Here is a 22,980-nt window from a genome sequence, read left to right as displayed (position 1 = left end):
GTTTTAATAAAGGGCTCCCTAAGATTTTCTCCCACAGTAAACCAGTAAAAAGGGGCAATTATTCTGAGGTAGAGGTGGCATTTTGTGTTTCTGGTTGTTAGCTTTTAAATGAACTCACTGTCTGGAACTCTTAAATACTCTAATTTTTCCGAACATTTCACAAGTTCAGCCCTTTCCAGTAAAGCGTCTTTTCAGATGCGTGATTGCCCTTTGTTAAGGCAAGAATGAACAGATGACAACGGCAGCACGGAGGAGACATGCCTGGAACAGTTTTACAGAGCAAACCCGGTGCTGCCGCTGCCAGGAGGGTGTACTCAGAACCCTCAACAGGGGAGGCTTCTTGTGCAATGTGAGGGGCAAGTCCTGGAAAGCCACGACAGAGACAGGAAGGCCGTGGTTCAGAGAAGTGTTTATGCAAAGCCATGGCAGTGGGTGACACTTCAGTCTCCGTGCTCGGGCAAACGCAACGCGATCCCTCTCCACCTTGCAAGGGCGCCCGGCCCCGACCAGCGCTCCTCTCGCAGGTCTGCAGCACAGCCCCGTTCCCAGCCAGCTCTCGGATGGAGCTGCACGAGGATGTTCAAAAGCAGCTCTCATTACTGAGCATTAAAAAAAGTGAAGGCGTGTTTTAGTACCCTTTCAACCTGGAGCTGACGCTGCCTGATGAAGAAGAATGGGTTTGCTGTGCTTGCAGTTCATGTTATGAAGGCACCTTTGCCGAAGATGCAAAAATAAAAGTGGTCTGAAGGGAAAGAAAGCAGAAGGCCAAGAGACAGGCAACTGAACAGAGCAGATTGATTTAACAGATAGGATACATTTTTGCTGTCTGCATTATGTGTGGAAATTCTTATTCCAAGTGACACAGTAACAGACTAGACTGTAATCAAACAGCACTGCTGAGGTGTCAGGAGCACAGATGCTGCCTATCGAAAATATTTAAAACAGAAAGTAAAACTTCGAAAAATCCGCAGTGGGGAGCACAAGGGAAACGCTCAGTGATGTTTCTAACCCAAGGCAACTTCTCTCTGCTTTTCACTGCTGTCTCTGGTGCGGGAGGTCGGAAGCCCTGCGTGAGTCACCCCAGCGACAGCTCAGCCAGAGCTCGGTGAGAAGCAAAGGCCGGCAGCAGCCCGGCCAGGGCAGCGCGGAGACACGCGGTGTCTATTGTGCACCAGGCATCGGACGGGGGGAAGGGCTGCTCCACGCGTTTTGGGGAACTCCAGCCAATGGATTCCTCCCCTGGGTGTTACGGGAGGGCTTGGCCAGCATGTGAGAAAGGGAGGGGAGAGTTTGAAAACAACCCAGTAGGCTCTAAGGAAGGAAGGCTGCTAGAAAGTGACCTGCTCGCCTCCGTGCGAGCATTTTGCTCCAGGGGATCGGCGACTGTAGGGGTGGAAGCGCAGGAGGGGCCGGGCGGCTGTGGCGCGGCACAGGTAACCCGGGATGCAGGTGTCGGGCAGGGGGGTCCAGCTGAAACACCCCTCGCTGGCTGCCTCGAGCTGCAAATCCACCAGAAACGGTCCAAAGAGTTTGGGTTGGGTTTTAGTTTGTTTAGCCTTTTTTTTTTTTTTTTTGGTTGCTATGGGAGAAGGAATTTTGCTGTTTTGTTTTTATGGGGATTTTGGTGGCATGTTTGCTATTAATATGTCTGGGGGAGGGAGGGCAGGAGGGAGCGAGCAGGTCTCTACAGCTCAGAGGTTAGCATGTGATCAGCTTTCTTCTGGCTATTGCAGGCAGCTTTGGGGTTAGAAAGGCAAAAAGAGGCGATGTCTTTTAGTAGGCTGGTTGATACTATGGAAAAATACAAATTATCTTTCATGCACATCAGCTCTTTTTCAGGTCACAGTGCTTTAGAAATCAGAAAGTATGTGCAGATGAGATTTTCAGTGATTGATAACCCAGCTGCTAATAGACATTCAGCAGAAGAAAGAAAAACCTCAGTTTTCTTGTCTGGAGGTGTGCTGGATGGTTTGGGGGTTTTCATCTTGTTTTGACTACTGATCCAGCTTTTAGGCCTCTTGGAAGTGATCCAGTCCTGAACTTCAGCAGAAAATCCTCTAGCAGTTTTCCACGGTGTTTTAAAATGTAAAATTGGTATGATGCAGTATTTTGTGCCATCTTCTCTTGTGCAGGTTCTGGTTACTGTTTCAGTTTCTCTGTCACCTCTTTCCTCTTTACTGAAAGATCTCTTTAAAGCCCCACTCTCCCTTGCAGGGGAATTTGCATTCCATGATCCATGTTAATAGCTAGAATTTATTTTCCAAATCTCGGTGATGACACTGTGGTGGTTTGCTTGGTACACACGAGTCAGAAGAGGTGCAAAGAGCAAACTAGGAACTATTTTTTGATTGATGGGGAAACAACATCTTTTAGAGCTGCCTCTAGGTCGCGTGTGAAAAAGGTCTTGTGTGAGCACGTTGTACTGTTCTGACTTGAAAACTCTGCAATTCAGTGTCTTCATGAGCAAGAAAGATTTTCTTTCTGTCATTTGGCTGATGGGGAAAGTATCATGAAAACATGGCAATCGTGCTGCACATTCTTTTAACAGATAATTTTGTTTTAAATCTTAAACCTATTTTGGATGATTCATGCAGAGCCAGGCCAGTAAATTAATCAGAGGCTCTTACACAAGGGAATTTTGGCTCTTATTTCAGCCACAAGTACACCAATCTGGAGTAGAATTATACTGGCAAAATATGTAATAATACGACAAAAGTCAAGTCATAATCTGGTTAACTGAGGATGTTTCTCTTGCTGGCAGCTGGAAAATTCTGCAATGCACAAGTACCAAAGCAGAAGGGATCTGTATTTGCTTCCCTCATTGCCTGGGCTCTCTGGAGTGACAAATTAGGGAGAGAAAACGAAGGGTGAGCTGAGTTTTGAAGAGAGACCTAAATGGAGGCAGAACACATGACAATGAGAGGAGACTGTCATCTCTAATTAGGTGTGTGCCCTCAGGCAGTTCACATAGAGCAAACAGGGTAAATGTGAACTAAAACAAGGTGGAAACTTTGGAAGGCTGTGGACGGACATGCCCGGTTTGGCTGTCAATCCTAAACCTGCAGCGTGTTAAGGGTTTCAGCAGGGGAAGGAGGTGGCTGCAGCACCTCTTTCCCGTGGATTGCCTGAGCAGCAGGAATCGCGGCCGCCAACTCTGAGGCGGCAGCGGAGCTTCCGAGCCGCCCTGCCCAAACCCTGTCCCCGTGCTGAGGGAAGGGCTTGTGCGGGGAGGCAGCCAAAGGCCGCAACTCCCCTTGTTAGCAGAGAGAAACACACGCAGAGAACAGGTAATGTATTATTTTTCTGACGGTTTTGCTTCAGAAAGGAAAAAAAAAAAGACTTTTAATTAAAGAAGTAGAACAGCACGTGGAGAAGGAACCAGGCACAGCTGCCGCTTTTCGGCGGCTGCCCCGGTGCAAACAATCAGCACCCCCAGGCGAGATGTGAGGAGCCGTTCTCTCATAAGCCGGGGGCTGCCACTGTGAAGCCCCTCCATGGAAGGGCTCAGGCGATGCTATCCCGGTGTAGGCGCTCCGAGCTGTGTCTCACAGGGAAATGGAGGGCGCTTATCAGGCGCGCCTCAGGCCCCCGCTCCCCTCCCCACACCAATGGCTCCTTCCCGCTCCCCCTCCGCCCCACCGACCCACCCGCGATGGTCTCGCCCTAGCTGTTCTCCCCCGCCCTTCCCTCCGAGCCGAACGCGCGCCGGACCCCGCCCACCGCCACCGCCGCCCGCCGATTGGCTGCGGGGCGGGCGGCAGCCAGCCAATGGCCGCGCCGCGGGTGGCCGTGTCGCTGGGGCAGAAAACACAGGCAGGCAGGGGGCGGGGCTGGGCAGCGGGAGCGCGCGCGCTCACGGCCGGTAGCGGGAGCGCGCGCGGCGGCGGCGGCTGAGGGGACTCGGCCCAGCCCCGGCGGCCCTGAGGGAGCGGCGGTGCTGCGGGCGCATCCCGGGGGCTGCGGGCGCTCCCGGGCCGCGGCAGCCAGCGCTAGGCCTGTGCCTGTGCGCCAGCCCGGCCCCGGCGGCCTGAGCCCTCGGCCCCGCGCCCAGCGGCCTGCAGCCCGCGGTCCGGCCCCCGGCGGCCTGAGCCGTCAGTCCCGCCCGCTCCTCAGCGCCGGCGCTGCGCCGCCGTTGGTCCCGGCCAGCGGCACGGGTTTGGTAGGAGTACCGGATCTTAACGTGGCTTTTGTATCTGTGGCTGCCGAGCAGCAGCTGGTGTTGGCAGGTCGCCAAAGCCTCGGTGATGGGGGTGTTTGCTTAAAGTTAGGGAGGAGGGGAAAAAAAGTGTGTGCTATGTGGAAGTTACTCAGGGATGTTTTGCGCCCACGGGAGGTCTTGATAACTTCTGGAAGCTTTGTCCTGCAGCGTGTGTTGCTTCTAAAGGTTAATGTCCCTGCTGAGGTGGAATGCCTGTTTAGATGAAGTGCAAGAAATGGTAGTGGGTACCGAGCACCGAGTATGTTTTACTGGTGGATTTCAGTGGCTTAGAAAAATATCCTTGTCTTACGAATTACTGTAAAAGTATTGTTCATATCACTGATTCATCTTAAAAATTTCCATCGCATTTGTGTTCTGCCTAAAGTGGCTTCTGTCCGTTTTGTTCCTGTATTATCTCTAACACGGATTCTGATGTTTTTAAGGCGGTTTTGCAAATTGTGTTCCCTAGTTGATCGGTAGTGCTGTGTGGTGTAAGTCTGCAAATCAGAAAGTGGTGGGTTTTGGATGCAGTGATAAATACCAGCATCCTGAAGCCCCAGCAATCTGCTGGTTTGAGTTAGTGAGAATGTGCATTGCTAAACTGAGAGTGTATCTCATATCTCCTGATCAGTATGACAGCAGGACTTGTAAGGCTTGGATATTCCATCATCCTTGTTATAAACAAAGTAGGCTGCTGAATCTCAGAAAGACACCACATGGAAGTTGGGTTGTTACTTATTATGTTGCCACAGGTGGAGGATTTAAACTAGGGTCCTGTACAGGAAGAGCATTTCTCCACTTGAAATTTAGAACTTGGTTGCAAATGATGAAAGCTGTGATTATTATTTAACACAGTTTTTTTTCCTTTTTTGTCTTTTACCAAGAGGTGGACAACTGATGGAACATTCCACTAGGAAGAGTAAAACTGTTCTTACAAGGTAGTTTGCGCAGATTAGACTGAGACCCACACGGAAAAATATCTCGACCAGCAGTGACTGGGAACACTGGAGAACTCCTGAATGATTGCTTGAGGTAACTCACAAAAAATGTTTATTTTAAAAAATGTGTGGGGCAGGGAGGACTCTTATTGCAGAAGGCTGGGAACTGTTTGGGTTGGCATTGGGAAATACAAGACCATGACAGCTGAATGCTGTGCCCCAAACCAGTTTCTTTATTGCCAACGGTCTGTGATGAATCATTGGCCGTTAATGGGTCTGTGGCAGGCAAGTGGGCATGAAAGGGGAAAACCGGGGAAGAGAAGAAAAGGGGAAGGGAATGCAGTCCTTCCTTGTCACAATCTTACCACTCAACAGTAAACAGTTTTCAGGGCAGCAAAGGATGAGATAGGGGAAAAAACAGCTACTGAATTCTTATGGCACATACAGAAATACCAGTAATATTCCCAGGCCTATGAAGAGATTTGTGAAAATCTTGCAGGTGAAAAAGTGTGTGAGGGAATTCTGGGACTGGTTAATTTTTTGTGTACATAAAGGAGAGATGGATGATGCCATCCCATTCACAGTGACTTGGGGTGGTTTGGAGAACAGCAGCTACTAGGGAGGGGGAGAAACAGGAGCAGAAAAAGAGAAGTGTTTAGACATGGAGAACTTTATCCCTCGCAGATTGAATGGTGGTTGCCAGGAGCGTTTGAAGGGTGCAGAAGCACAGATGTGAAAGCATGATAGCTATATGTACACAGACAGTAAAACAAAGACTATGTCCTTGAGGGGCGGATCAGAAATTAGCTTGTTTTCTAAGGGCTGGGCTGAACTCGATAAATTGGTACCATTTTATCAGCATCATTCACATGAAGAACGTTTCTCTCGTGGATGAAATAGTAACATTGGTATTGTATGCTTGTATGGATAACCACTTGGCAGAACAGGACAGTCTAGATTGATAGAGGTGGCTTTTATCAGCTAAAAAAGCTGCATACATGGGGCTTTTAGCCTTAAAGTAACGGCTTTTGTCCCCTTCATAAGCAACAGAACTGATAACTGCTAAGGCATCCAGACTTAGATGTTTTGGAGGGTGGTGCTTCTGTCTTGCTACACCATTTACCTTCCCAGGAACTTTTCAGCTGTTACTAATAGTTAATTATAGCTTAACCTCCTCAATTTTTATATTTTGTGAGTGAAACGTTTGCATTTTACTTTGGTCTAGTGTTTTTTGTTCTCTAAGCTTTTCTATTTCTGTTTAGGCCTTGGAGGGAAAACATTAAGACTTTACATTTCACAGTCAGCTCTGTTAAGCAACTATGGAAATAGAAAAGGAGCACATTTTTATTACCCCACCAGGTAAGTAATGTATTCAGTTGTTTTGGTTTTTTTTTTTTTTTTTTACTTAAAATTGCTTAGCTGACCAGAAATGTTCTCTGTAGAACAAATGTATCACCTGATAATTTTTTAACAATACTGCTTAAAAAACAATCATCAAAAACTTACAGAATAGTTATTTCAATTATATATCATAGATTCCTGCTCTATTACATTTATTTAAAATTTGTTAAAATAATAAAGTTAGCATTTCTGTAAGTTACTGAATAGTAGTTGCACTTGCCTCGTTATCATCTGAGTTCAAGTAGTGCTGATGTGAAGAAAAAAATAAGCTTAGAAGTAAAATGTGTAGGTGTGTTTAAGATGTACAAACTCTGTTTTTATGCAACTATTTACCTTAAAATTAGGGGGGAAAAATGTTGAAGTGCTTGACTGGAAGTGGGCTGGCATGGGAAAAATTTAGGAAGTACATGTTAAAGACTGCCATGAAATTGACTGTCCATATCACACATTTCTTTTATGATGCTTAGTCAGGGTAACACAGATTCATGTTGTTTCCTGTATCTTCCAAACATTATGATGGTCTGCACTGACTCTTTCATGTCAAAGAGGTTTTGAATGTTTTTAAGGATAACAGGTATTTATGTTAAGATGGCAGTAATGCAGTTGAGCTGGCAACATATTCCATAATCATAGGGAGTTGATGCTGATGTTCTGATATTTAAGCGAAATTAGGTTAATGCAGAAGATACCTTGGTTCTCCACATTTTAGGATTATATTTGAATAATAGGTGGAAAGCTGCAGGAGAGCTGGTTTGAGTGAGTTTGGACAGTTTAAATTGGTAGAAGGCTTTCTTAATGAAGGTAACACCATAAAAGCACAGATTTTAAGTGAGCCTGCTAGGCTTAATAGCAGGGTAATGAGATAAATTTGGATAACTTCTTAATATATAGTAAACAAAGTATTAAAGTTGATCCAAGACTGTTACTGCCTATATATGTATCTGTTATATGATGTGAAAATGAGAAGCTGGAAAGAAGATCTGCACCATTTTATAGGTTCTTGTTATTTCATTTTATTTTATAAGTTTTTGGAAAATAATATATGTGTTCAGCCTGTTTTTTCAAGCCTAACAAGGTAACTAATAGTGGAGGGCCAGTTGGTTACCATATTATGGAGAAAGAGGTTGCAGCTGGAAGTGACAGTGTTATATAAAAAACAGTTTAGTAGTGCAGTGAGAAATATTAATTCTTATGGGTTGGATGTTTCCTGTGGAGGATTTCCTTTAGTCTTGAACCTGAGATCAGGATTGTGTAAGGAGGTTGGACTGTAACCTCCCCTTTAATCCTTAGCTGTTGAAGTCAGGACTGACTTGTGTTGGTTGTTGGCCATTTTCTTTGGAAACTGAGGAAGAAGGAAGTGGTCTTCAAAGAGTAGAGTTTCTGGACAGCCAGGTCTCAGGTCTAAACTGGAGAAATTCATGGGAGACTGAGCATGAAGAGGAATTTGCGTGCATTTGACTGAGAAGAGCTGGTTGTTGCTGATGGGGTCTCCTGGGGAATGAGAGGAAGGAAACCTGTTTGGGTTTGCTCGTTTTTTTCCCCCTCTGTTAGATTTATGCAAATCTCTCATTGTTTTATTAAAATGTTAGACAAACTGAGAAAGCTGCTTGTGAGAAATTTTTTCCTGGATGTGATGCATGCTTTTCTTTTTTAGCTTGCTGCAAGCGTAAAAGGAATGCTTTTGTGGGAGTAATGAGTGGAAAGATGAAGCTTAGCCTGGAATGGCTGCATTTTTGCTCAGCTGTAGCATTCACATCTGTGAACACCAGTGTCTAAATGTTATTTCTTTGATCACAAAGGAGGCAGTTCCATCAAAGTTTTCTCCGTTTGTAGAGTAGTATCCTCTTTGATATGGGTAAATGCTTGAAGATTGGCAATATTTCATTAGTGCACTTTGCTTTCAAAACAATTTTTCATTAACCTGTTCTGAAGTGAAAAAAACATACTTCTGAGAAGTATTGCCAAATGCATGTTGCTAATGAGAAAGTATCAGAATGGTGAATTAATATATTAGCTAAGTTCAAATGTAAATATCTTCATATTCTGGGTTTATAGCAGTGCGCTTTTCTGTAAAGCAGTTTTGGAAAAGCAGCTTCTTCGGAGTGCCCTCCTATTGCCCTGCTAGTGTCCAGGCTATGGGTTGTGTCTTTAGGACTCTACTCAGTTCTCAAGAAACAGAGAACTGTGTAACAGAGAGCTGAGGCTGTTCGCTTTGTGCATGTCTTCTAGTTTGCAAGGACTCCCAGGGTACTCACTGGAATGTAAATAGGTCCTCAGGTGCTTTTTCTTTTCTTTTCTTTTTTTTTAACTTGATTAGTTAAGAAGGGGAAGAATAGCTTGTGAAAGCTTTTGTTTATAGTGCTCTGAATAAGACATCCTGCTGAACCACACAGCACAAGTGGGGGACAACTTAACTTTGTAAGACTTTAGACCTAAACATGAAATGTGCTTTAGCTTCCTCAGAGAGTGAAGTTACTGCACTTCTCAGTGCTCTAAGACATTTACAGATCCTTAAGTTGTGAGAGTTACTTGTTGGGTACAGAACAAACCTATTATATTTGTGTTGTGTTTAGCAAGTCTTGACAGAAGCTACAGTGAAGGACAATCCATAGAGAAGAGAGATCCCACTGATTCAAAGGACTGTGTATTCTATGAGTCTTCATTACCAAGCTCTCCAAGCTTTGTATTGAACAGCATTTTTCCCCCATAACTTTAAAAACAACAAATAAAAGTAGTGATGTTTTTATATTTTTCTATGGCTAAGTTGTTGGTTTTCTTGCTAGTGGGCTGTGTTTGAAATTCCTTGAACTGAATAAGGGGAATGTTGGTTGATGATTTACGGAGTTAATTTCACTTTGGTGAGGAGTCTTTTAACATCAGTGAGTTCCTACAGAATTTACTCTATTGGCAGTTTTCTTTGTTTCTAAAGCAAGAGAAGAGTGGGTGGAGTGAGAACGAGGCACTTAGATCTAATGCACTGAGGAGTTCTGATGGTTTTTGTTTAACAAGGGTGGGGTTTTCTGTGGTTTACGTATTTATGTGTGGTTTTGTTAATTTGCTTTCCAGTTCTTGACATCTGCTCTGTTTAGATTGTGGATATTTTGTGCAGGGGAATAAGAAACTCCTTATTACTGCAATATGTAGACATATCTTAAAAACAACATTTGCCTTAACACTGTTGGAAGCAAGAGTTCTATATAATGTTATAATCCTTTCTAAATGCAATGCGTTTTGGTATTCTGACATAAAAGATTTTTTTTTCTGTCTTCTTTTTAAGAACTTGAGAATCTAAATGATGCTCCATTTTCCGGTGATGAAGAAAATGGTGTGTCTGAGGAACGAAAAACTGAAATCAATGGAAATTGGATTCCTGCAACTTCAATTACCGAAGCCAAAATAAATGCTAAAGCAAAGAGACGGTTGAGGAAAAACTCTTCTAGAGATTCTGGGAGAGGAGACTCTGTTAGTGAGAATGGAGAGACACTGAAGATTGGAGTTGTACCAACGAGCCCAAAGGGGAAACTCCTGGACAGGCGATCCCGGTCTGGGAAGGGAAGAGGTCTACCAAAGAAAGGTTTGTGTAGCTTAGTGAAGAGAGTAGAATGAGAAAGATAAAGATTTGTTCAAAACACAGTACATTTTTTTCTGCTGGGAATTGTGTTCATAAACCACAGTCTCTGTGCAGGCATTTGGCCCTTTATGTTAGTGGGTGCCAGTAGCAGGTAGCAGCAAATATAATGTCTGTGATCAATCAACATCTGTCTTTGAGGGAAGTACCTTTCCTTAGTAGATTTAATACACAAATTTGAACTGTTGGTAGTTCACAGGACTGTTACTAATGCAAATTTAAATCATGGTTATATTTGAAAGTACAGTTTCAACTGAACTTCAGTAATTCTTTTGAAGTTCCATACTGCTTCTAGTGTCTTACTGGAAAGTGATGAAAAGTGGCTGTGGAACTGGGAACTTGTCAGACAAACACACCCTTTTTAGCATATATTGTTAGTCAGGAGATGGACACAAACAGTGATAGATCACTTTTAAGTTAAAGAATGCTGTGTTGAACTCAGAAGTGTTTGTCAACTGGCGGTCCTTACTTACTCTCCCATATTTTGCCAGGTGGAGCAGGTGGTAAAGGAGTTTGGGGGACACCAGGTCAAGTGTATGATGTGGAAGAAGTAGATATTAAGGATCCTAATTATGATGATGACCAGGTATGCAAATAGTTTCTTTGCAGTGTTGGTTTATATTTCCTTTTATCGATTTCAATGGCCTTGTGAGTTAATATGAATGTCAGCCTGGCTACACTACACTACAAAATGCTCATTTTTATGCTCAAGAATAGATTATTGGCTAGTAAAAAGTCAGCTGGTATAGAAGTCACAGTGGAATACTCACAAATCTTACCCCCAAGCCCTCCTTCTATGCCTGAGTAAGCAGCATCGCTTTCCCAGGTGTGTTCTCCACTGCTGATTCCCATGGAGGTGGATGTTGCAGTGCTGCTCTATATTGCACACAGGCACTGTGTTAAAAATGCAACACAGACTTGCTCAGGTTGGGAGTTTAGTGGGGACAGTATCCTTTATAGATTTTTCTCTTCCCTGTGTTCCCAGCCCACCCAATGTCTTGTCTGCTTGGTGTAAACACTTCAAACCAGCATGAAGTCGATAGCCTGGGTATTTTATTGGCATATGTTTATTTAGAATATGTTATGGAAGATTCTATCTTACAGCCATATTACTGGGGCAAGGGGAAAGAAAGCAAAGCTTATTGGGCAGAGGGGATCTCTATCACTGAAAGGGAAATGCTGATTACAAACACAGATTGCTAAAGTCTCTGAGATAATACAATTGCAAGACTGACCATAAGTACGTTCTGTATGACATAAGAACAATGGTGGTGTCCTTTGAGTAGAGGCTGTTTGCTGTAGCCATAGCTGCTGAAAGAATGGTATCTGGGAATATCAAAGTCTTCTTCCAGGGAAAATCAGTTTTCCCTAAAATTTGACACTTTACATTAACTGAAATAGCCATTAAAAATGGAGCTGACAAGTGCATAGAACAAAGCTTATTGAAGAAGGAACGTTCTGTGTAACTTTGGTATGATGGAAGGATAGGTTTTTTTATTTCTGCTATACTTCTTGACCATGAAAAGTTTCTTTCCATTAAACATTAGTTGAAAAACCTCTTTGTTCAGATGTCTTTGTTCAGCTCTGTAGTATTGCTCTGAATGTTGTTTCTGTAGGTATGGAGTAGGGAACTGAATTAGAGCAGGGAGATCTGGTGCTGCTGGAGCTCCGCAGGACAGGTGATGCATGAGGCAGTTGCTGTGTGACTTTTTTCCCTTAGGAAATGTCTTTGCTCACAAATATTCTGAAAATGCCTTTTCTGTGATTTGTGCATGGCACCGCCTGTCTGGTCACACAGTCACTAGGGAAGAGGGAACAAGGCAGGTTTCCTGCCAAGGGATGGGAGTGCCACTTGCAGGGGAAGGTGCTGTGGCACAGCCAACTTCACTGGGCTGGGACGGGAGCTTCTGTTGCTCTCCCTTCAGTATGGAGGCATTTGACCTTTGCTCCTGTGGTATCAGTTGAATCCTAGGAACAGGGTTCGGTGTTAAATAATTTACCATTATTTAACAGTAAATTCAGCCTTTCAGTTGAATTCAGCTAACAGTAAATTCAAAATATGAAGAAGTATGACAATTAGCCAGCATTGTCTACGCGTTAATAGTAGAGACAGAGGCTAATGTTTTTTGGAAGGATATTGACTACCAAGAACAAATCATTATGGATTTTAAAAAATCTGTCTTAATGCTAATAGTGGTGCATAAAGTGCAAGAAGAGACAGTAAGGGTATCCGCTTTTGTTGTCTTTTAAAACAGGAGAACTGTGTCTATGAAACAGTAGTTTTACCTCTTGATGAAAGAGCATTTGAAAAAACTTTAACACCAATCATCCAGGAGTATTTTGAACATGGAGATACTAACGAAGTTTCGGTATGTTTTGTGCCTTTTTATTTCTTTGTTTTAGGGGGCAAAGCTGTAGCATACAGGGTAATGCAATTGCTAGCTATGAACGAATTTATAGAGAAGTTGGCAAGAAATGTACTATAAGAATACCCAGTTATATTAAGCACATGAGCAGAAGCATATATGAAATTGTATAAATATAAGCACATAAATATTTATTTGAGGTCTATTTATATATTTAAATAATAAAAACTATGAAATCTCATTGTTTCATTTTTCAAATCTTATCTAGGAGATGCTGAAGAATTTAAACCTTGGTGAAATGAAATACAGTGTGCCAGTGCTGGCTGTTTCCTTGGCATTAGAGGGGAAGGCTAGTCACAGGGAAATGACATCTAAGCTTATCTCCGACCTTTGTGGGACAGTAGTAAGCAAAACTGATGTGGAAAAGTCCTTTGATAGACTGCTCAAAGAACTACCTGAATTGGTGTTGGACTCTCCCAGGGCACCGCAGGTATATTTGTAAATCTTTATAACAGTAGTCAGAAGCTTTTTGTGGCTAATATAGGTCAAATAAACTGAAACAGACTCTGTATTTTGAAAAATATCTATTGATTTTTTTACTGTCTGTAATCCTCTCCCAATTACCCAGGCTGTGTTTTCACTTTGAAACAGCTCATTTAAATAAAATCTGAAAACCAAGCACATTGTAATTATCTACTTAGAAATTCTTTCAAATTCAGCATTTCATTAAAAATGCTTCTGTTTTATTGCAGTTGGTGGGCCAGTTCATTGCTAGAGCTGTTGGAGATGGGATCCTAAGCAGTACCTACATAGATGGCTACAAAGGCACTGTGGATTGTGTCCAAGCTCGGTAATTTCCTTGCTTTCTGTATAGAGACAGTTTTCTATTCCAAATGTCAAACATGATGATCAGGAATTTACAGCTTCAGAATAAATCATGCAGTTCTTTAACTTTTTTTTAAATTTAATTTAAAATGAAAAAAAAAAACCCCATAAAATCTGCAACAAAACCAACAAAATCCAGAATGACTCAAGTCAGAGGAGAAATACTGAGTTCTGAAAAATGTATTAATACATTTGAGTTCAGTTTGTCAGGTTTGTTGTCCAGCTTATGCTCGAGGGTGAAAAAATGAGCTGAAACAAGAAGTGGTTATAGAAGGTTTTGTCTTAGAAAAAGCTTTAATGTGATTAATGGGTAAATATAGCATCAGGACAGCTGCTGTAAATATGTTGTGAAATACACAAGGGATTAACTGTTTTGCCTTACAAAGATTTGAAGCTTATGCAGTGATTTCTGAGACTTTCTCTGTAATGCTCTATTTGTCAAGAAGTACAATTGTTTTCCATGTCAGTGTGAGAAGTTTGAAGGAGCAATCTCTGACAAAGAGGGATGTTTTAATAATGAGTCATGTTTTATTTTTCTTACCCCCATAAGTGTATGTTTGAGGCTTGGTGTGGAGGTGCTGAACTCCTGTGTCTTCCAGAAGTTGCATTTGCAATGATTATAGTTGGGCACTTTCAGAAGGAAGAGCAGTGCTTAGCTGCCTACCTCGGGGGCTCAAATTGAGAAAATTGTCTGTCACTTATACAAATGTGTCCTGTGATTTGAAGGATTGTGGCCTGCATTCTGCACATCTGGGATGCTTTGCTGCCTTTGTTATTTCTTGGCCAGTCTTTCCTGCTCATTAAATCTTGGTGAATAGAGTTATTGTTATTGGCTTGCCCCCAGCATGAGGACTGGGAGAACTGTTCCTCCTTTACATGGAGGGTACATACTGTATCTGAGACTTCTTTTTTTTCACCTTACTTCCCTTTTTATTATTTTTTCAATAAACAGGCATCCCTAGCTTGTACCATTTTTCCATCTACATATTTACCTTCTGAAGTGTTTTCTTTGGCTTAAATTCTAAAGGTTTCATAATTCTTTAGACCCAAACAGAAAATAGTATTTCAGTAGAAAAACTGTTCTTGAGTGTGGCAGCAACTCAGGCCTTTTTTGTTTGAGTTCCACCTGCCAAGCTGCATTCCCGGAGGAGCCTGGATACAATCCATCTCTGCATAAGAAAATATTCAGCTGTTTTTTGTGAGGATGTTTCAGGTTCTGCATTGGTGATTCAGTCCACAGGATTGTTACCTGTCCTTACCCATGGTATGACCAGGAGTATAAAGGTGACAGAAAGACCATGTGGGGAGCTTATTTGCTGGATTTTTGATCCAGATGGTCCCCATGGAGCTGATAACCCTGACCTCTTCCCAAAGATCTGGTAGCTCTGTCTGAGGAGAAATGGCCATGGGGGAAGTTGCAGATGCATTTGATAAAGTTCTGTAATCACAATTTAAGCACTGACTTTGCCTTTAGAGCTGCGCTGGACCGAGCCACGGTGCTGCTGAGCATGAGCAAGGGAGGAAAGCGCATCGACAGCGTGTGGGGGGCAGGAGGGGGCCAGCAGTCTGTGAAACACCTGGTCAAAGAGGTAATGACAAAACTCCCCTCTCTCCAGTTGGTTGTTGGTCTAAGCTTACCTCGTTTGGGGTAGAGGGAAGAGTGACATGTATTCTGTACTAAAATGATGTCTTATGTCATGAGTGTTGGTTTTGTTTTGTTGTTTGGACTTCCTTTTTTATATAATTGAGTTAGACGAAGTAGTTTTTACAAACTGATGTAGATAATTTTGTTAATTTTGTAGTATTTGTCACTGGTGGGAACATGCTAGTGCCATATTCTGTATTGCAAGTATATGGGTTTTTTTTGCTTTAAGCAAAATTTGTAAGCATTTAGCTTTCTTAGACCTCACAGTATAAAGTGATGAAGTAATTAAAAGAGCCGAGATGAAACTGACTAGACTAGATAAACTATTATTTTTTTGGTGTTGCTGATAAAAAAAGCACAGTAATAACTGAAAAAAAGAGAGAGGAAGAAACAAGAATATTTAGAGATCCATGCTATGAAGGCAGCAGGTCTAAAGGAAAAAGGTCATGTTACAGTTTCTAGGTTGGGAGTGTAACAGATGATAGGAGGCATTCAAGGGAGAAGATAAACTTAATCACACCCATATTCACCTTTTAGGGTGATACACAGCTCAGAAAGCACTGGTTTTGGTGCTTGTGTATCAGCACTGTAGATAGGTATTTGGCTTACACTGTGTTTCAGGTTACTGGTAACATCTCCATTTAATTAATACCTGAGTTTAATTACATTTATAAAAGCATTGGCAGCAACTTCAAGGAACTGACTTGCTGCTGGGTTGATAGGGGATTATCAAAACAGTTGACAACTTTTAAATTTTGTATCTAATTAGTGTTGGGTTTTTTGTTTTAAAATTCAATAGATTGATATGTTGCTGAAAGAGTATTTGCTTTCTGGAGATGTATTGGAAGCTGAGCGCTGCCTTCAGGAACTGGAAGTACCTCATTTTCACCATGAACTTGTATATGAAGTAAGGAGAAATCAGAGTCCCTTTAATAATTGTTGGTATTTTGATGTGGGCATGCAAATAATATAACTGGCATCCGAAGCTTAGGTTGCTTGTTCTGTTATTTGAATAACTAAATTGTTCCATGTAGAGTTAATGGTTTGTGTGCTCATTTGTGTGTGCATTGTGCAACAAGTAAGCTGCTGCTGGGAAGATCCAGAAGTAATTTTTGGGCGTTAAGTAGTTGAATTCAGACTATTACAAAGAAAATAAGAAAATAAGATCTCAGTTTATTTTCTGCTGAGGAATAGCAGCAAAAAAGCCCTCCCATGCTTTGTTTTGGTGTTTATTTCCTTCTAGTTTCAGATACCTGGGTATTCTAATGGGTGTTACCTGTTTTGTTAAGTTATAGAGCTTCCTTTTTCGGGGTGGGATTGTTTCACCCAGCACATTTGTAAAAGCTCACATATTTCAGACCCAGCCTATATGGGAGATGGTTCCCCTTTGTACTCTTTTATCTGCCAAATTGGAAAATGGTTGTTTACCAATAAAGCTGAACACCCACAATCTCCAAAATTTCCTTTTCAGTAAATTGACTTGTTACAGAAAATACCTTCACAATAGAACTGCAGAATCATTTCAGTTGATGGAGGTTGTGGAGTATTGTAGATTTTAAGCTTCTGACTCCTTCTAAAATCATAGATAAGAAACCCCCATGGATACAAAATTAAAACCCCATGGATACAAAATTGATTTCACAAAATTAATTAATTGCCCTCTGTACTGCAGCAGCCATATGGATACAGCTGTGTAGTGCTGAAACCAGAGACAGAAAGGCAATGTTTTTCACTCTGTCTAGTCCTTTCTGGTTTTTCATACCTTTTATCTTACCCAATGAACTTCTCATCAGTTCTTCTTTTCAAGTAATAATAATAATATTAAACTGAAATGGTGAGTGCATGTATCAAATGGGCTTTTTTCCCCAGAAAATTCCTAATAATGCATTCACTCCTTTCTGTACCTCATATGTTCACACACCATGTACCTGAGCCACTGTTTTCATTTTAGTCAAAACACTTGCATGATTTGTTTTAGGCCATTGTACTGGTTTTGGAGTCAACTGGAGAAAAGACCTTTAAAATGATACTGGATTTGTTGAAAACTCTGTGGAAGTCTTCTGTCATTACTGTGGACCAAATGAAAAGAGTAAGTATGGCATTTAGAGAACTTTGCATAAGGTCTTCCAAAATTTCCAGCTGCCTTTATGCAGTTAAATGGTTAAAATGAATCATCTAAAATGCTGCAATATTGCTTCATTTTTTAAATTTCTGTTTTTATCTGGTAGTTCTTTGTAACTGAAATAGTACAATAAAGGCCTGCTAATTACAAATGTCAAGTAGAGCCATATAGAAACCAGTATTTTGCACAGCTGGAATCATCTGTGACTTTACTTCTCAGGATGAGTATAGGACAGCAGTTGTGTCCCAGGGCAGACTGGGGACCACACCAAGACTTACATAAAAATTCGCCCAGCTGAGTTGCTGGTGGGAAGTGATGAAGTCATCTCTGGTAGTTTCTTCCCTGCTGCATAAACTGCGTTTGTGGCCACATTTTGTTCATTTACCTGGAAGACATATTAATTTTCTTCCCATATTACTACCCACGTAGTAACAGGCAGGCTAACATAGAGATTTTGTACTATCTGGATTTCTCACTTCTAAAGAAGTTAAAAGTTCAGATTGTGTTTTTATGTAGATAGGTATTTGTATAATGCCATGGTATTGGCTGATATTATATACCTTATTTCTCTACTGACTTGTAGCTGCTCTGCTTTAGGTTTGTTGGAACTATCCACATATGTGTGAAACCATATAAAAAAAATTAATCCTCTGTAGTGCAGAAGGGTATTTAAAAACATTGTAATAAAATCATGGAATAACCAGATGATTATTTGAATCCTTACACTGCAGGGCTATGAACGGGTTTACTGTGAAATCCCAGACATTAACCTGGATGTGCCACACTCCTATTCTGTGCTCGAGCGCTTTGTAGAGGAATGCTTTCAGGCTGGAATCATCTCCAAACCACTGAGAGACCTGTGCCCTTCAAGGTACTTGTTTCATTGTATATAGGCAAAGGCAGTGCTCTTCATTTCTATCATAGGTTACAGAAAGCAGCATCTTAGGACCAAAGTGTTACTGATTGGAAGTGGAAACTGGAGGATGGACAAACAGTTGGACTGGTAAAAAGTGTATTAAGAAGCTGCACTGATGTGAAACCTGTTATATGGAGGCTGGGATAAATACTCAAGGAAAGGCAGCCTCCTGTGAATCCCAGGCAGGACCCCTCAGTGCTCCCCAGAGGATAAAGGCTGCCTCTCCTCTGCTTTCCTGATTTTCTTGGTAGAAATCAGTGCAGCACCAAGCTGGAAGATCCAGGTGTCACAATGGTCCATGTAGTTACAGTGGAAAACTGTCAGTTATACTGGGGAAATGAGAAAAAAATCCTTCAAAAATGGTTTAAACTTACCAATGTGATTAGAGTTCTAAGATGAGACAACCAGTCCTAATGTTTATATAAAAAAGAACAAACACTAACATGTGGTAAGCTCTACGCACCCCATCTCTCCTATCTGTCCTGTGATACATATAGTGCTTTTGGTTTGTTATGGTTTGGTTACTTGTAGCATAAATAATGCTGTTTGAACTGTAGCTCATCAGTATGCTGTCATCTCCTAACTGGTCACAAAACAGTTAATAAGTTTAATTTCCTCTGAAGAATACATGTAAATTTTAAAATAGGATGTTAGAACTATTATTCAGTTTTATGCATTGGGAATACTATTTATTTAACAGGTCTTTTCTATTTTGGGTGTTTTGTTAGAGTTCTTAAACCATCTCGACAGCTTGTGGTAAATTTGGATCTCGAAATGTTAGCATCTTTATCAAGAACAGCCTCCATTTGTGGATTTTACACTTAAAACACTCTGTGTGTGTGTTGATGTCAAATGTTTTGCAGGTTTGGGGGTGTGGGAGGGCTGAGAGTCATCACTGCATTAAAAGCTTGATTATACTTTGGTTACCAGTTTTATGTTGAGAGGCAGTTTTGGTTTGTGTACTTCAGTTTTAGGTAGAAACCTGCCATCCCTAGGTTTCCAGACAAGCATTTTTAAGCAGCTGAGCTGACATTGTGATCACTGCTAACCCTGCTGAACTTACACTTTATATTTGACTTCCAAGACCAAGAGAAGATTCTTCTCAGTGAGAAAAAACAAGCAATGCTACTCTGAATTGGTGAAAAGATACTTTCTACTTTCTTACAGGGGCAGGAAGCGCTTTGTGAGTGAAGGAGATGGAGGTCGTCTTAAGCTGGAAAGCTACTGAATGTGAGAACTGCCTCCTGAAGCCTTACAAGTTGAAAGGGAACGTGGCTTGCTATCGATCTATACAAACACGCATGCTCCTCTGGTGTGTGTATGTATATATGTATACACATCTAGGACATGCCAGATTTAAGAGTTGCTTAGCACAGTTCATATTTTTTTAAGAGCACATGTTTTGGGTACAAATTGTTTCTTTTTTTTTTTTTAATAGTTTTGTATATTTCAGGAAGAAGTTTTCTTTCTTTGGGCATATAGTAGAACAACTGGCCACTCTGCTGTGGTGGTGCCTTCAAATAAGCTATCTCTGTATGTGCCATGTTTATGACCTAATCATTCCACGTGTGCATCGATGTCTTGACTGCCGCTCGCTATTTCCAGGACAGTGCTGTCATCATAAAATCACTGGTTTATACAAAGCTTTATTATAGAAGGGTCAAGTTAAGCTGCTGTGATCCCATTTCCATTGCTGCTGAAGAAATACTGTGCTTTGGGAGGAAAAAAAAAATAGCAGTTTCTTTGTTTTAAAGAGCCCAAGAAAATACAGTTGGGTCACAAGACAAATTCATCTGTTTCAGGGGAGAACACTGGTTGGTTTCAGCCCCCATGTACCAAACTTGTCTTTTTTTTCTATGTAACTGGAAAAGTGAAAAGTTCTGGTAAAACATATTAAAAATATTTTTTGTGAAGCTCTTGTTTCTGCCTCCTTTTTATTTATTTTACACAGAACAAATTAAGCAGTACATCTAACGCTGCCCTTTGGTATTGCCGTCAGGAGGAGAGCACGGAGTAATTAAGCTCGTGGTTAAATAAGTATTTACGAGATCTGTTTTGGAAAACACAACTGACTTGCGTAGGAGCGTCTAGGCTGGCAGAGATACTGTGAACGTGTCTTTGCAGCACAGCTTTGCCAAGCCCTTGCTCAAGAACAAGATGGACCTAAGGGAACTCGCTTACAGGAACACGGTGGAGCCTCTCCTTTGTTTTTCAGTTTCATGTCAGGATTTCAAGTGTTCCGAAATGCTGGGAATAGCCGTTCCAGGGCCGGGAATACTCTGTGCTTTAGGAGCCAAGCGCTTCAGTGCTCGAGCGGGTTTGGTAAGCCCGGCTTGGAGCAGTGGGGTTGTGTAACTCGCCCTCCTCCCGCAGTCTGAGGGGCTCTGGTACCTCTAAATTTAGACGCGTTTAAAACATCGCCTGGGCAGCAACCAGCGCAACTTCTACACCAACAACGCCCGACGCGCGGCCTCCCCTCCCAGCCCGGCAGTACCGCCTGCGTTCAGGCCGCGCTTTAATCCGCAGCCCCGTTACACAGCGGTACCTCCGATCGCGGGTGCCGCCGGGCGCGACCCTCCCCGCGCTACTGCCGAGGCGGTGCGGCCCCCGCGGACGGCGGCGGGGCCGCCTCGGGCGCCTGGGCCGCCTCCAGCGCCGCCCGCTGCAGCTTCTCCAGCTTCTCCAGCGACACCGACTTGAGGGGCAGGATCTTGGGCTTGCACAGCACCATGGCGGCCGTGTCCTCCACCGACAGCTGCCCTGCAAAGAGAGAAAAGGGCCGTGAGCGAGCGCCGCGCCGCGCCGGGCCGGGCCGGGCCGGGCCGGGCAGTGCTCGCCGCCGCTACCTTGCTTGGGCAGCACCTCCCGGAGCGCTCCCGTCCCCTCCGGCATGGCGGCTGCGGCACGGCACCGCCCCCGGGGACAACTACAGCTCCCAGCTTCCACTGCGCGGCGCCCCGCCCACGCACTCCGGTCGTGTCCCCGGTGCATGCTGGGAGTGGTAGGCCGAACGGGGCTCCGGCCACAATGCGCGTTGGGAATTGTAGTCCTTGGCGTGGCGCTGCGCCTGGGCAGCCCCGGGTGGGGCGGGAGCGGCTCCCCCGGGGCTATCCCGGTCCCGGGATCCCGGGGTGCCGCCCCCCGCCTTGGCTGCGCCGGGCTCTGCGCTGGGGCGGAGCCGTTCCACCTGCGTGGGCCTGCCTGGCCCTGGCGAGCCGCTGCCTGCCCGCCTGCCGGGGCCCGCCGCGGAACTCAGGCTTTGGGGCGCTTTTATGGTTTATTTTCTGCTTCTGTAAATAAAATCCTCAGCAGACACCGTCCAACAGACGGGCGTGGCCAGGGCGTACGCGTCCCGGTTTTCGTTTCCAGGCAGCGCCTCGGGATTCACGATGTGAATCATGCTGCTGTTTGACATGTAAACAGCAGTAAAAGCCGGTGTCTTTTTAAACACTGAGAGCTTAAATGTCGCCGAACCTGACGGGCCAGTGCACCCAGATCCCCCACGCCCCCCACAGGGGTCCGCCTTTTGGAGGATCTTTGCCACCGGGAGCAGCTTTCCTGGGAAACCCCCGCGGGGAGCCGCGTGTGACGCGGGATCGGTGGAGAGGGATTCACCTGTCCTGTGCCTTGGCGATGCCCCAGCAAGCCCCGATTCCGGGATGTGTTGTAATTTTAGAGTTTGCTGATGAGCTTGCCTGTGTGCCCTGCACACCCTGTGTGCCTGGGGATTGGCAGTTCAGGCTGGTAATCCTGCTAACCTGGCCTGGGCAGGCGGGGACGGCTCCTTTCCGTGTTCTGGGATTGAGATCTGGCTTCTCGCTTTGCACAGGGACTGGCCGTGGATGAGTAAAATGAGGGAGAAAATAATCTTTGCTGATAATTCTTTTCCATTCTGCCTTGATGGTGGCTGTCTGCGTGCTTCCTTCTGCTAGCTCAGGTGGACCTGTCAGCTGTGGGATCCAAGGTTTGCTGGGAGAGCAGTGATAAAACTTTTAGTTTCCAGTAAGTGGCACCTCTGATAGTTATTTAAAGCCTCTGTCTGCATTGTTCCAGAACTATTTCCTTTTTCCTCTAAGAAACTTAGAGTAGGAAGCTGACAGTCCCTCAGGTAGCCCGGTTCCACTGTGCTGGAAGCCTCGCCTGATGCTGGGTTGGAGGCCAGCAGAACCCACGGAGGGTGAGAGCAGGGCTCCTCTTTCCTGCCTTTTGTGGCGCTGGCCAAAGATAACACTCCTGGGCTGGTCCTGGGCAGCACAGAAATGAGTGCTTTTTGTTCTTACTCACATATTCCACTTTCAGGTCAGAAGATTTCTGTTGATGAGGCTGTAAAATGGATGTGCTTGCTGGGGACATCCTTCTCTACCCTTTGAAGTGCTCAGAAGCATTCCCACTGATTTCAGTGGGAAAAGCTCCTTTGTCTGATGTGCTTTTCCATGTGCCAATCAGTATTTTGTGCTGACTGGAAGTGAAAGGATGAGGCACTGCTTTGTGATGGATGTGTTGTAAACCAGTGCATTTTAAACAGTACAATTTGCAGATCAGTAATTTGGTAGTTGTTAGTTTGTTTTTAAGAACTGATCCAGCATCTTAGAGATGGCTCTGGCTAAAAATGAACGTAAAAGATACCCAGTTATGACTGAAATTTTTGCACTGTGAAAGCAGGAGTTACTCCTGTAGTAACAAATATGGCCTGCAGAGCAACAGAAATGAGCTGAAAGCAAGATGTTGAAATCAAATTGCAGGCCAGGTTTTTTTGCCAGTGTCCTTCACAGTGCCAATGGCCACCTGGAGTCCAGCATTATGTGAGCACTGGCATTTGGAGTCCATCTCAGTCGTGCAGGGAATCATTTTCCAATAGCAGTTTTCCTGCCAACGGGGTTT

General features: G+C 43.5%; 2 protein-coding genes across 5 annotated transcripts; one reads left to right on the top strand and one right to left on the bottom strand.

The window, feature by feature from the left end:
- The first annotated feature begins 1,030 nt into the window (after nt 1-1,030).
- Nucleotides 1,031-20,012, top strand: PDCD4 (programmed cell death 4). Of its 4 annotated transcripts, none has more exons than XM_032116190.1 (13): nt 1,031-1,105; nt 5,083-5,230; nt 6,399-6,495; nt 9,815-10,111; nt 10,657-10,751; nt 12,421-12,534; nt 12,800-13,021; nt 13,284-13,381; nt 14,891-15,005; nt 15,861-15,968; nt 17,040-17,150; nt 17,915-18,054; nt 19,267-19,881. In XM_032116190.1, exons 3-13 carry the CDS (start codon nt 6,456-6,458, stop codon nt 19,325-19,327), a joined length of 1,401 nt encoding a protein of 466 aa, XP_031972081.1. In that variant the 5' UTR covers nt 1,031-1,105; nt 5,083-5,230; nt 6,399-6,455; the 3' UTR covers nt 19,328-19,881. The 4 variants fall into 4 exon arrangements, with proteins under 4 accessions (XP_031972081.1, XP_031972079.1, XP_031972080.1 ...); XM_032116188.1 differs by lacking the exon at nt 1,031-1,105 and adding an exon at nt 1,308-1,433 and having other exon boundaries at nt 19,267-20,012; XM_032116189.1 differs by lacking the exon at nt 1,031-1,105 and adding an exon at nt 3,905-4,159.
- On the bottom strand, nt 19,520-21,056 carry BBIP1 (BBSome interacting protein 1). The gene is made up of 2 exons (XM_032116193.1): nt 20,946-21,056; nt 19,520-20,859 (listed from the first exon to the last, which is right to left on the bottom strand). Exons 1-2 carry the CDS (start codon nt 20,989-20,991, stop codon nt 20,684-20,686), a joined length of 222 nt encoding a protein of 73 aa, XP_031972084.1. The 5' UTR covers nt 20,992-21,056; the 3' UTR covers nt 19,520-20,683.
- Between the last annotated feature and the right edge of the window lie 1,924 nt (nt 21,057-22,980).

The sequence above is a fragment of the Corvus moneduloides genome, chromosome 8 (assembly GCF_009650955.1).
Source record: "Corvus moneduloides isolate bCorMon1 chromosome 8, bCorMon1.pri, whole genome shotgun sequence".
Taxonomy (NCBI): Eukaryota; Metazoa; Chordata; class Aves; order Passeriformes; family Corvidae; genus Corvus; species Corvus moneduloides.
The sequence above is the reverse complement of the archived record's forward strand: the minus strand, read 5'-3'. Positions and strand labels throughout refer to the sequence as shown.